The sequence below is a fragment of the Pristiophorus japonicus genome, chromosome 15, assembly GCF_044704955.1.
Source record: "Pristiophorus japonicus isolate sPriJap1 chromosome 15, sPriJap1.hap1, whole genome shotgun sequence".
Lineage (NCBI taxonomy): Eukaryota > Metazoa > Chordata > Chondrichthyes > Pristiophoridae > Pristiophorus > Pristiophorus japonicus.
In genome coordinates, this window is record NC_091991.1 from 170,618,016 (window position 1) to 170,632,469 (window position 14,454).

Sequence of the window (14,454 nt, forward strand, 5' to 3'; positions counted from 1 at the left end):
GATGTCTGTGCTACAGAATGGAACATTTTCGATTTCACTTCCCCAGCGCCAATGGCGAGAACACTCTGGGCAGCTGTAGCCTGGGTAGGCTCATCATGGTGGCCCATTAAGTTTGTGACATTTCTAAGCCCCCCTACCCGCTACCCTTGTGTGCGAGACTGCTAGAGAGTGAATAATGGACAGCGTTTTGTTCATAGTGAGTGAGAACTGGCTTAAGACTGTTTCAGGCTCATTTTACTCTGGATCCTTGCTACACGTTTATCCCGTCTCTGTCGGCTGGATTCAATCCCGGGGCTGGAGAGAAGAGGATAATGCTGTAACTCTCTGCACCTCTCACTCACTTGCATTTTTAATTAAAACATTATAATTGCGTACTGTAAATTATAATTGTGTTTTTTAATATATAAAAAAAGAAGTAGGGTGGCTGTAGTACCTCTGTCTGTAATAGTGTAAACTATACAAAAATTACAGCCAGACCTTTCAGGAGTGAAACCAGGAAACATTTCTACACACAAAGGGCGGTAGAAGTTTGGAACTCTCTTCCGCAAACGGCAATTGACGCTGGATCAATTGTTCATTTTCAGTCGGAGATTGATAGATTTCTGTTAACCAAAGGTATTAAGGGATGTGTGCCAAAGGCAGGTATATGGAGTTAGGCTACAGATCAGCCATGATCCCATTGAATGGGGAACAGGCTCAATGGCCTCTTATGTTCCTATCTTCCTGCGTCTTAACACAGCAAGGCTCTCAAACCAAAACCTTCGGGATATATCTTTGTTTATTTACAAAGCAATGACAATAAATAGCATTGGACTATTTTATACATGTTGTGTTGGATCCAGGAAATGTGAGGATATTTTTTATATCGACAGAACCAAAGTCACGAGACAACCAATTAGTTAACAATGACGCTGCACATTTAACATTTGACAGCGGCTCTGTCCGCTTGTGAAGCTGACCGTGCGGCCCACTGGGACGTTGTCGGCCGCGAGGTGTCTGAACAGGCTCGGCTGTGGAGATATTCGTGGCACCTTGCTACCAGTTAACGACCGGTCCTGCGTACGTCACAACAGTGGAAGCTTTCCCGACAGTTCACCGAGACTGATCCACGGGTCTTGCGAGTGAGTGAGCGAGTCTTCGCGGAGCCTGCATTGGGTGATTCGTTTTTTTTCGTTGCACCGTGGTGTGAGACTTTCTGCAATGTGTCCTTCCAAACACGGAAAGCGATCATCATTCAGTTGGTCGGTTTTAGTTGGGTGACATTCAGGCCGATGGATAGAGTTCACGGGTTAGCCTGTCCGAACAGCTTTATATCACAAGGTGGAAACATTCTCAATTGTGAGAACGCCCCTTGTGACTATCATTGGCAGTCGCTGTAGCTTCGGGACATGCGAACAGTCGACCTAGAACCAAGTCCTGACCCCCAGTCATTCTTTTTTGTTTGTTACTCAGCTGAGCAAAAAGTTTTAGTCGAGTCTGATGCATACAAACCCTTTGAAGGTTTTGGTTTCCCTGTTTCTGCTGGCTTGTACGCTCCATTTACTGTTGATACTGCTTCGGATTCCAGGAAATGTCTCCTAAAAATATATTCCATTGCTCGACTGAGTAGTGAGCTTCGGCAATTGGTTAATAAAGGCCAGTGTGATATTCTACCGTGGGATGGTATTGGATCTCGCCAGCCTACAGGACTCCCATTACAATGGAATCGTACACCCTATGCAAAGGCTAATGTTGGCAGGTATTGCAGGGCTAATGCTCTTAGATCATAGGAAATAGGAGCAGGAGTAGGCCATTCGGCCCCTCGAGCCTGCTCCACCATTCAATGAGATCATGGCTGATCTTCTGCCTTTTGGTACCGATATATCAGCACCGCTTGTTTCATTTTGTTCCGCCTTGATTCGTGAAGCTGTGCATTGGAGGGGACCTTAGCTCACAAAGACTTGTTGCTGCACCTCAGTGTGCGGGTGTGAGCATCCTTCAGTCCGACAGTCCAGGTTTCTGACCAGCTGCCTCAGCTTGTTGGTGAAGTTCTTGTGCATGTAAGTGTAGAGCAGGGGTATAACAAAGCTGCACGAGTAAGCCAGCAGCTTTGACAAGCCCTGCACAAAATAGTAAATTTGATAGCGCGTTATCGAGTCCGATCCTTTTGGGCTGAAGGTGATGTGCACCAACAGCGTCATGTAATAAGGGGTCCACAGCACGAACTGAGTGCAGACTGTGGCCACCAGAAGTTTGTGTGTGGAAGGATCCAGCCTCGCAGAATCTTGGTCCAGAGGGGTGGACTGGTTCCGGATTCGGAGAATCAGTATTAAGGCATAGAGCACAGCTACAGCTGGCACAAAGAAGCCGATAAACACCATGATGGTATCCGCCACCTCTTTGTTCTGTATTTTCGAGCACTCGATTATCTTGGGCACATGGCTGCACACGTACAGTAGAAGAGACGAAAAGCTGGTGAGCACCGCCCCACCCCAGATGAACCCACAGACGTGCTTTGTGTTGTAGACACTGGACATGTAAGTCCTCGGCAATGCTTGCTCAATGTAGAAGTCCAGACTGAGCAGCGTGGTGGAGTACATGGTGACCAACGCCGAGATGTTGAACAGTATGAGCAAGGTGATGTAGACCTCCCGGTTGAAGCTCCACAGGGCCCACTGCGGGTTGTCGGGACCCAGCAGCTGGACCAGCGCCACGAGGCTGAGGATCAGGCCCGCCATGGCTATGTTGACAAAGTACACGTCGGGCATGGTCATGGAGGGCTTGTTGTAGAGGTTGACGAGGACCAGCAGGGAGTTGTAGCAAATGCTGAACGGGAAGCAGATGACGAGGTAGACGATGGAGACGATGGAAAGGACCAGTTCCAGATGGTGGCAGAACTGCTGGTCCGCACCGCTCACCGTCCCATTGGAACCCACACAACTCCACATAGTGCCTTCACTCGCAATGTTCCAGCAGGCCGCTAGCAGGGCTGGGGAGACAAAAACACATTGCAGTTAGAAATTAAACCGATTTTGTTTTGGGCGGGGGGAGGTGCGGGCTTTGTAAAATAATAAGATTCCTAAGTTTTAACTAGATGCATCAATTCAAAAGTGGGCAAAGACACGGTGGTGGATTGGTGGTATGGTATGAACCTCGGGACAGATATAGATGCGCGTTTGTTCTTCCGATTTCCAAAACTTGGCTGCCTGTGATCTAGCTTGCACCAAGCGCCACTCACCCATCACCCCGGTGCTCGCTGACTTACATCGGCTTCCGGTTAAACAACAGCTCGATTTCAAAATTCTCCTCATTTTCAAATCCCTCCACGGCCTTGCCCCTCCCTATCTGTGTAATGTCCTCCAGCCCCCCCCCCTCACCCCCCCCAACCATCGGTGGCCGTACCTTCTGTTGCCAAGGCCCCAAGCTCTGGAACGCCCTGCCTAAACCTCTCCGCCTCTCTACCTCTCTTTCCTGCTTCAAGACGCTCCTTAAAACCTCCCTCTTTGACCAAGCTTTTGGTCACCTGCCCTAATTTCTACTTATGCGGCTCGGTGTCAAATTTCTTTATCTCATAATACTCCTGTGAAGCACCGCGGGCCGTTTCACTACGTTAAAGACGCTATATACATACACGTTGTTGCTGTTGTTGATTTCCCTCACAGTGAGTTACTGATCTCGCTGAGGCTGTGAACAGGTACTAGGCAGAGGAGTAGTGTACAACAGAGGGGCATCTGGTAGCTTTAGTTGTATGCCACAAAGAATACTGGAATATATCAAAAACCCACTGAATCACTAAAAATTGCCTAACATGGAAGTGTGTATCATGAGGAATGTATCCTTATTCCACTGCCCTACAATCATTTAGATTTGTGCAGAGATATTTTACACGAAATGACCCTTTACATTACAAAATATAGAAATGATTGGACTGTTCCACTGTACATGTGCTTACTCTTAACTTTTTTTTCCAAAAGTTCAGAAATGAACAGTTCATATTCCGCCTCCACTGCTTGACAACAAGCAGAAGGGGGTGAAAATAATCATCTCTTCTCGGCATGTTCACAGCTAGGATTTTTCCCGATTCTTGATTTGAGTGTGTGCATAGACTTTCCATACTCACACCTCCACCCCCGACCATTTCCTACCCTTGCTGGAGAAAGGAGACTTTGGGCCTATGGTTCCCAAAGCCCTCCACAACTGTGGGTTTCCTTGCCTCATGCCTGGGTCTGTTGTAGACTCATCATAGACGGTCCCTCGAACGAGGATGACTTGCTTCCACAAGAGTTCACAGATGTTTCAATGAAGGACCCGATGTTCCGGTCCTGAACTCCAATTGAGAGGGTGGAAGATGCCTGTGTGTGGATTTTTTTAACGTGTGGTGACCGTTGCACACCAGCCACCACACGGGCTCGACAGAGCTAGGCCTTTATCCAGTGGCAAGGGTTGAACCAGGACGACTGGAGACCTGCTTCTCTGCATGGACCTAGTGTGCGCACATATCGCACACATACGATGTCGTAGACTAATTCCCATATTACAGCAGTGAAATGCACAGACATTGTTGACCCATGAAGTATGGGACCGGTGGCCATGTCCGACACGATCAGTGGAACACCCATTACTGCCTACTACTGTACTGCTTTCATAGAAACATAGAAACATAGAAAATAGGTGCAGGAGTAGGCCATTCGGCCCTTCGAGCCTGCACCGCCCTTCAATGAGTTCATGGCTGAACATGCAACTTCAGTACCCCATTCCTGCTTTCTCTCCATACCCCTTGATCCCCCTAGTAATAGAACATAGCAATTGCTGGACGATAAAAAAGACATCAGTTAGTGTATGAAATCACTAATATGACCGCATAATATGAATCAGCACGATTACAGAAAAACAATTTGCGTGTTGACCGCAAAGAATAAAGTTTGTATTTATCACACAGGCATTGCTAGGCAAAAAAAGACCGAAGTCCATCTAGTTTGCCTTCTACCATCCTAGTGGTTGGATGATACAACAATAATGGAGTTCTTGACTAATCACAGGAATCAATCTCTATCAAAAAAAAGAAAAACTTGCATTTATAGAGCGCCTTTCACGACCACCGGATATCCCAAAGCGCTTTACAGCCAATGAAGTACTTTTGGAGTGTAGTCACTGTTGTAATGTAGGAAACGATACAGCCGATTTGCGCACAGCAAGCTCCCACAAACAGCAATGTGATAATGACCAGATAATCTGTTTTTAGTGATGCTGATTGAGGGATGAATGTTGGCCAGGACACTGGGGAGAACTCTTCAAAATAGTGTCATAGGATCTTTTACATCCACCTGCAAGAGCAGATAGAGGGGCCTCAATTTAATGGGCTCAATTTTCCCCAAAGCTTTTTTTTGGGCGTACTTGAAGAGTTACGCCCGTTTTTTGGGGGGCCCAAGTACGCCAAAAGAAAATGTTCTAAGTTCCCACGTTGGATTTCTTCATTTTGGCGCAGCCTAACCTGTCTTTTAGTTTCGGGGGTGGAGCCTTGATCTGCGCTAATAAGATCCACAGTAACCAGGGACACAACGCGGGCTGAGGCTGCAAAGTGAAACATACAGCCAGCTCCCAACACATTGCATCAACTTAAAATCACATTAAAATACATTGCAGCAACTTACCTCCAATTATTAAAATCCCCCCACCCCCTTCCGATGCCGAAGCTGATCCCCCCCCCTAGCCCTGGCCGAACGGCTTGCCGGGGCCTGGCCCCGAGTGGCCTCCGGTCCGCTCCACTGCCTCTAGCCCAGGCCCCCCGCCTCTGAGTCAGCAGGTTGTGGGTTTAAGCCCCACTCCAGGGACTTGAGCACATAAATCTAGGCTGACACTCCCAGTGCAGTGCTGAGGGAGTGCTGCACTGTCGGAGGTGCCGTTTTTCGATAAGACGTTAAACCGAGGCCCCGTCTGCTCTCTCAGGTGGACGTAAAAGATCTCACGCAATATTTTGAAGAAGAGCAGGGGAGTTAACCCTGGTGTCCTGGCCAGTATTTATTCCTCAATCAACATAACAAAAAACCCCAGATTATCTGGTCATTATCACATTGCTGTTTGTGGGACCTTGCTCTGCGCAAATTGGCTGCCACGTTTCCCACATTACAACAGTGACTACACTCCAAAAATACTTAATTGGCTGTAAAGCGCTTTGAGACGTCCGGTGGGCGTGAAAGGCGCTATATAAATGCAAGTCTTTCTTTCTTTCACTGGTTCTTATCCCAGCTCCACAGACTCAGCCTAAAAACACATGTCAGCAATCTGATTACTTTTTGCAGTGGATGAAACTGACCAGAAACGTACAAGTTGGTTGCTCAAAAGAGGACCTTGCGGCTTTTAATTTAGGTGAATTCCGCTGCTACAAAGACATTTCTGGCACTCCGGCAAGCAGATTTCACTATCAACGGTTTGCAGCACATTAATCGCTTGCAATTCACAAATCCACCCGAACGTGCCTCTATTAAGTGGAATTAAATCAGAAATTCGAACACTTCATCTGAGCCGTGCACTCACAATTTAAACTTGTCCTTTAAACACGTCCTTAAATAACAATGTGACTTTGCCAACCCCTTCAGTCGCTGGTGTAGCAGAGGGGCAAAAAATTAACCCTTGAACAGCAACAACTTGCATTTATATAGCGTCTTTAATATAGTGTAACGTCCCGAGGCGCTTCACAGGAGCATTATCAAACAACATTTGACACCGAGCCACATAATGAGATATTAGGAAAGGAAAATGTGCAGTGCTATGGGGAAAGAGCGGGGGAGTGGGACTAATTGGATCGCTCTTTCAAAGAGCCAGCACAGGCACGATGGGCCTAATAGCCACCTCCTGTGCTCTTATCATTCTATGATCTGTGGATATGGTTGACTGTTACACATTGACTGATTTAGCTCTTGAGGTTTTGTATGTCAGTTTCGGTCAATTGGTAGCAGTATTGCTGTTGCGTATGCGTGGCCTACATTTTTGTGCAGTACGGAAGGATTTCTTCATCCATGCTATCGTTTGGGTTTGACTGTGATGGATCAGAAACCTGCACTGTTTCGGTTCATAATCCCCAAATGAGATGGAATTTCTAGCAATGTTAAATGAGCTGTGGTGACTGCCTGCTGGGAATGAATTCCTGGGAGCGATCCTGGAAGGGGAATTTAAATGGAGAAAGATTGCAAAGTGCTGCAGTACAGCGGGACCTGGGGGACCTGGTGCATGAAACACAAAAGGATAGTATGCAGGTGGAGCAAGTGATCAGGAAGGCCAATGGAATCTTGGCCTTTATTGCAAAGGGGATGGAGTATAAAAGCAGGCAAGTCTTGCTACAATTATACAGGGTATTGGTGAGGCCACACCTGGAATACTGCGTGTAGTTTTGGTTTCCATATTTACGAAATGCTTTGGAGGCAGTTCAGAGAAGGTTCACTAGGTTGATTCTGGAGATGAGGGGGTTGACTTATGAGGAAAGGTTGAGTAGGTTGGGCCTCTACTCATTGGAATTCAGAAGAATGAGAGGTGATCTTATCGAAACGTATAAGATTTTGAGGGGGCTTGACAAGGTGGATGCAGAGAGGATGTTTCCACTGATAGGGGAGACGAGAACTAGGGGACATAATCTTAGAATAAGGGGCCGCCCATTTAAAACTGAGATGAGGAGGAATTTCTTCTCTGAGGGTTGTAAATTTGTGGAATTCGCTGCCTCAGAGAGCTGTGGAAGCTGGGACATTGAATAAATTTAAGACCGAGATACAGTTTCTTAACCGATAAGGGATTAAGCGGTAATGGGTAGCGGGAAGGGAAGTGGACCTGAGTCCATGATCGGATCAACCATGATCGTATTGAATGGCGGAGCAGGCTCGAGGGGCCGTATGACCTACTCCTGTTCCTATTTCTTATGTTCTTAACTCATCCCCATTGACAATTGCTTTTAGGCCCCATTGCCCAGCATCAAAACAAAAGTAGTTTGATGGCTTGAACAGGCATGTATGTTGTTTAGGACTGAACTAGTCATGTTGTCCAACAAAGGTTAGCAGATACCAACTCCAACCAGATAGAAGTAACTAATATTGATCACCTATATTTACAATCTAATGGCCTTTTCAATTTTCCCATCAAGGCTTTGGCAATTGCGTTTTGTCCTGAAGGTGTGTGAATTGTTTGGTAAAGGCAAGCTTTGTTAATCATGACGATACATTCTATCTTCCTTTTGTATTGGTTTGACTTTGAAAAGGGAAGGATAGACTGATAAACTAGCTGTACGCCTTAATTCCCTTCTCATTGTACCACTTCACGGGCTTGGGGCTAAAAGTGACTCCTTGGAGTTCATCGCTGGCGCAAAGCTTTTCATCGGGAATAAACGATCTGTGATCGTTAGAGAACGGTTACGATACTCATTCTTGCTGATTGATTCACTTGGCTTCCATGTCTCAATAAAAAACTAATTAGTGCCTTTTAGTCTTGTCTGGTACTATTTGTCAGTGTGTTAATTTTGGCAAGCCGAGCAGTTACATGGGCAGCACATGCCATTTCCAGTCTAATTACAAATGGTAAAAATATTTAGTGTTTACCCTGGGCACACTTAGCTGCCAGACACTATTTGCATAAGGTTACGTTTCAGTTCACAGAACGCGAGGGCTTGCCTGTGCAAACAGCCTTTTATGCCGAGCCTGAGTTCAAAAGAAAATAATTGGGAGAGGGTCCAAATCGTTATAGCATAAACCGAGGTACTGTCTGCCTGATCTAGTGGTTCTGGTGGGCATTAAAAATCCCATGCAACAACAACTTGTATTTATACAGCACCTTTAAGGTAGTAAAACGTCCCAAGGTGCTTCACAGGATTATTATAAGACAAAATATTTGAATATACCGAATCATATAAGAAATTAGGGCAGGAGGAAAGAGATGTTTAGGCAGGGAGCTGCAGAGCTTGGGGCCTAGGCAACAGAAGGCACGACCACCAATGCTTGAGAGATTATAATCAGGGATGCTCAAAAGGGCAGAATTAGAGTGTAGACATCTCAGGGGGTGGGGGGGTTTGTGGGGCTGGAGGAGATTACAGAGATCGGGAGGGGCCGATTTGAAGCAGACCAGGAAATTCTCTGGCCATCCTGGCCACCATTGCTCTCACAATTAACACCACCAGAAGCATTTATCGTATTGCTGTGCTGGCAGACAATGGTGTCATACTTGCATTTTAGAAGAAATTTTTGTGTTGAAATGCTTCAAGACATTTTGATGCGATAAGGCTTGTGTAAATGCACATTGATTAGCCTCCGGCTGCCTGTTGCCCATTCCATTCTAACCATTCGTCTCAATGACCATACCGTGAGAATGTGGGAGCCCGGTAACGTAGTGGTTATGGCCTGGACTGGTAAACCTGATTATGCAGCTTCAAAACGCACCATGACAAGTTAGGAAATTAAGTAAATCGTGGGCTAGCACCAGAAGAAAGCTGCCGGATTGTCATAAGAATGCAGCTGGTTCATTCACTAATGTCCTTTGTTGACATGCTGCAACAAGTTGTATTGGAAAGGGGAGCCCCGTGATTTTGCGGTTAATGATAATTTCAAAGGTCCACAGCAGAAACATGGACTGCAGTGGTCCAAGAAGGTGGCCCACCACCACCTTCTCAACAACAACAACAACTTGTATTTATATAGCGACTTTAACATAGTGAAACGTCCCAAGGCGCTTCACAGGAGTATTATGCGATAAAAATTTGACACCGAGCCGCACAAGTAGAAATGGGTGCAGGTGACCAAAAGCTTGGTCGAAGAGATATGTTTTAAGGAGCGTCTTGAAGGAGGAGAGAGAGATAGAGAGGTGGAGAGGTTTATGGAGGGCATTCCAGAGCTTGGGACCAAGGCAACAGAAGGCACGGCCACCAGTGTTTCAGGGATGCTCACGAGGGGCAGAATTAGAGGAACGCAGACTTCTCGGGGGGGGGGGGGGGTGGTTGTGGGGCTGGAGGGGATTACAGAGATAGGGAGAGGCGAGGTCATGGATGGATTTGAAAATAAGGATGTGAATTTTGAACTCGAGACGTTGCTTAACCTGAAGGCAAGGTAGGTCAGCGAGCACAGGGGTGATGGGTGAGCGGGACTTGTCGCGGGTTAGGACACGGGGCAGCTGAGTTTTGGGTCACGTCTAGTTTACGTAGGGTAGTGCGTTGGAATAGTCAGGTCTAGAGGCAACAAAGGCAAGGGCAATTAGGGATGGGCAATGAAATGCTGGCCTTTCCAGCAACACCCACATCCCGCGAAGGAATAAAAACGAACCCTAAGATGTTGCGCCTTGGCGTAGTAGAGCACAGGCTGTCGTTGTCGGTTTCCGACACCGTGCGATACCCAGCTGCAATGAGGTGCTAAGTAAAGCCAGTGCCTCCAGCTGGGAGGAGGAGGGATTGCCCCGGGTTGTTGCTAATCCCCTTCCAGTTTCAGAGCGGCACGGAAGAGGTCCAAGACCAGGCTTTCTACTTGCTTCAGGAAAATTGGAAAGCCAATGGAGAAAGGGGGAAGAGGCAAAAGAGACCTTGAAACTGGGGGAAATGAAAACCAGAGCGTTTTGGATGATTATGACAGCATTACAAAAAAAAGTTGTTTTTGTGTTTAAAAATAAATCTAATTGAATTGAGTAAAGCAAGACACACAGAGCAGAATGTTTTAGACCGGTAGTTTGGAGGAGTATAACACTGCAGTGTAAAAAAAAATGTTTCATTAAAAATGCTGGTGAATATATTTAGTCAGTGATCAAACTGTGGTTGACAGTAGGCAGTTTGCAGGAATAGTTCTGTCACCAACTTTCTTTTTCCATTTGAGGTGACGTGGAACATTCAATTACCTATTGAATGTTTTATTTTTGAAGCAGCATTTGCCAGGGGACACACTTTTCTGGCTGTTGTTTGTTTGGGATCGAAAACCAGCATTATATGAATTGTTAAAGGACTCCGGTCGCATGAAAGGCTGAACTAAGAGCTTTTGGTTGTAGTATTGGTAATTATTGGGTAAGATAAATTAAAATATATTCAGTCTGTTAAAAGTTGCCATTTCTACTTTCACAATTTTGTGTGAAATTCTTAAAGTAGCAATCATTTCTGCCTTTGCAATAATGCCCACTTTAATTTACGCAAGCCTGAGACCACAGACCCCACTGACGTAAACCTCAATCACTAAATAGAATACAGTGGTATCCCACGGCCATTACATATAGGCAGGATGCCGATGGACCTTTAATAAACCTTTGATTGATGCATCTTCCTGTCTTGTGGGAGCAATCACGATGATTGCTGCTTAAGTATTTGCGCTTCTCGGCCTTTTGGCTAAGATCTGCATAACTAACCTGACCAGCCACCATGACGTCCGGGTGGTTTCTCCCTGGTCAGGAAGGTATATGCTTACATTTTTGTAAACAGGAGGTGGGTGGGATTGGTGACCCATCCACCTCCACGGAGGTGTGTGGGGGACCTGACCCATCCACCTCCATGGCACGAACCTGGTATTGCAGTACTTCCAGGAACGGTGCAGTGGCTCTAGGCCTTTTGGCTAAGAGCATTGGCGCAGAGTGATCCTTGGCATGTGCAAGGTGACCTCTGGCGTTTGTGATTTGACAAAGAATTGGAACGATTGGCTACGAATTAAAAAAAAAAAAAAAATTTGTTGTTTTTTATAAAGCTGTCTCATTGACTTTAAAAATGCTAGGTTATCAACAACAACAACAATAACAACTTACATTTACCTAATGCCCTTAATGCAGTAAAACGTCCCAAGGCGCTTCACAGGTGCATTGGCTGAGGAGTCTTCCTAGCGTGAAGACGTCAGGCGCAGGCAGCGGAAGGAGCGTGCGGCAAACCAGTCCCGCCCCCCCTTTCCCCCGACGACTATCTGTCCCACCTGTGACCGGGTCTGTGGCTCTCGTATCAGACTGTTCAGCCACCAAAGGACTCACTTTAAGGGTGGAAGCAAGTCTTCCTCGATTCCGAGGGACTGCCTATGATGATGATGATGGGCTGAGGAGTCGAGAACCGGGGGGTCACAGTCTCAGAATAAGGGGTCGGCCATTTAGGACTGAGCTGAGGAGAAACTTCTTCAGAGGGTGATGATTCTTTGGGATTCTCCACCCCAGAGGGCTGTGGAAGCTCAGTCGTTGAGTATATTCAAGATAGAGATCAGTAGAATTTTTGGATATTGAGGGAATCAAGGGATATGGGGATTGGGCAGGAAAGTGGAGTTGAGGTAGAAGATCAGCCATGATCTTATTGAATGGCGGAGCAGGCTCAAGGGGCCGAATGGCCTACTCCTGCTCCTAATTCTTGTGTTCTTATTATGGGGCAAAATTTGACACCGCGATACAGCAAGAGATATTAGGAAATGAAGCTTTTGGAGTGCAGTCACTGTTGTAACGTAGGAAATGCAGCAGCAAATTTGCGCACAGCAAGCTCCCACAAATAGCAATATGATAATGAGCAGATAATCTGTTTCTGTTATGTAGATTGAGGGATAAATATTGCTCAGGACACCGGGGATAACTCCCCTGCTCTTCTTCGAAATAGTGCCATGGGATCTTTTATGTCCACCTGAGAGAGCAGACGGGGCCTCGGTTTAATGTCTCATCCAAAAGACGGCACCTCCGACAGTGCAGCACTCCCTCAGCACTGCACTGGTAGTGTCACAAAATGGCATAAAATATAAATCCAATGGTTTTTTAAAAAAGAATTAGGTTGAGCTGCGGGGGTTAGCGAGGAGGTTGTGGAAGATGTGAGAGTAATATCGCGATGGTGAACAGGAACGATTACTTCTGCACATGAACTAACAGAACTGCAGAATACTATTTAATGCCTGGAGGAGGCCCATCCTTTTGCATGAGTTGATAACATGTTAAACAAAGCCAAGATAGCTTCTTTTGTGTTTGCTACATTTCTAATCGCAAGCGAAACAAGGAAGGTGCACAATTGTTCCATGTCGATCGCACGCAACAAAAGACTTCATTTCAATTTCCCGACTGCTCTCACTCGGATTTAATTTCTCAGTCAGTAACTTTTTTTGGTGCGTCCGTTACATTGCTATAACGGTTTGAGCCTGTCTCTGGTTCGCAAGCCCGAAATTCACTTCACTGGTTCCAGTTATTACAATTCGTAATAACGGATCAAAGTCACATTAATAAATTGAAGCTGCTCCTATATCGGGCAGCGGAAGTGACCGCGGGCTATCTAACCTTCCAGCCCCCGCCGTGAGTTGTAACTCAAACAAATGCTGCCACTCCAGGTCGAAGCTACAATCAACTGTTAACCAGTTGTGGCGGCTGCTCAGAAGCTGTTCACGAGGCGCATGCCGTTTGATCATTTTTAATCCCTCGACAAAAAAAAAACCAAGCACCTTCAAGTCTAGGTCTACCTGTGCCAAGGGTGCCGTACCTTAAATGCATTGCCAGCAGCCTTTCCTTCCAGACGATTAAGATAGATAGACGGCGGAGAGTCCGGCACTGAACAGCGAGCTGCGCTGAGGGCTCCTTCCTGTCAGAGCTGCACTCCCATTCTGCACTCTTGCTATCAGCTGGCACAGTACGATGCGACGCACTTTGTGTGTGTGTGTGTGTGTGTGTGTGTGTGTGTGTGGGTTTTTTCCCTCTGTTAATGAGTCATAAATGTTTTAGGGTTGGTTTGGCAGACAGCACACACAAACCCTTCCCACTTTGTGTACGGCCAATATCGAGTGAGCACAAAACAGTTGGAGGAAATGATTACGGGATTGAAATGTACTTTGACTCCATTGGTTCATCAAGGTTTTTTTTTTACAGCTGACTTTTCAACAGGAGACGTTAACCCTTTTGGTGCTGAATGCCTCAGAGTTCTACAAAATTAGACTCACATTCTGAAAAGTGAATTCCAAGTGCAGGTTTTTCCAAGGCAGAATTTGAGGCACATTTCTTTTCTATCCTTTTTTTCTTCTCATTTTTTTTCTTCTCCTCATTGCTGCCCTGACCGGGATTAGTGGAACAGACCAGGCATCAAATATATCCGGTTCAGTGACTCTCAACACGACTCATTTACCCACCGAGCCAATTTGAAGGCGCAGAGTTTTTAAATATTAATGTGCCATCGTGTTTTTTTTATTAAGCAAATCGACAGTGCTCTGCACGAGTGAAGTTCTATTCTAACACTCTGGGGCCACACTCTGTCCAGAGCTGTTAGTGGAGTCTCCCTTCCCTTTATATTCCTTTCCAATTCCGGCCTCTTGCGCATCCCCCAATTTCCATCGCTCCGCCATTGGCGGCTGTACCTTCAGCTGCCCGGGCTCTAAGCTTTCGAATTCCCTCCCTAAACCTCTCCACGCTGCTAACTCACTCTCCTCCTTTGGGACTCTCCTTAAATCATTTATGAGTAAAATGTCCCAACATAGTAAAATGTCCCAACGTGCTTCGGCGGAGTGTTATCAAACAAACTTTAGCACCGGGCCACATAAGGAGACG

General features: G+C 46.2%; 2 protein-coding genes and 1 pseudogene across 3 annotated transcripts in view; 2 read left to right on the plus strand and 1 right to left on the minus strand.

Annotated features, from left to right (window-relative positions):
* Positions 1–14,454, plus strand: part of LOC139281246 (uncharacterized protein C7orf50 homolog) — a 435,290-nt gene that overhangs the window by 300,902 nt on the left and 119,934 nt on the right. The window lies entirely within an intron of this gene.
* The window catches only part of gpr146 (G protein-coupled receptor 146), a 97,752-nt gene continuing 83,675 nt past the window's right edge, over positions 378–14,454 (minus strand). The window contains exons 1-2 of one of the 2 annotated variants that reach the window (XM_070901303.1): positions 13,400–13,674; positions 378–2,968 (exon numbers count right to left, since the gene is read on the minus strand). In XM_070901303.1, coding sequence (XP_070757404.1) covers positions 1,926–2,927 — 1,002 coding nt within the window. In that variant the 5' untranslated portion in view covers positions 2,928–2,968; positions 13,400–13,674 and the 3' untranslated portion in view covers positions 378–1,925. Of the gene's footprint in view, positions 2,969–13,399; positions 13,675–14,454 lie in introns of those variants that run through there. The other variant, XM_070901302.1, reaches the window with a different exon arrangement.
* Positions 11,289–11,518, plus strand: LOC139226078 (U2 spliceosomal RNA; annotated as a pseudogene).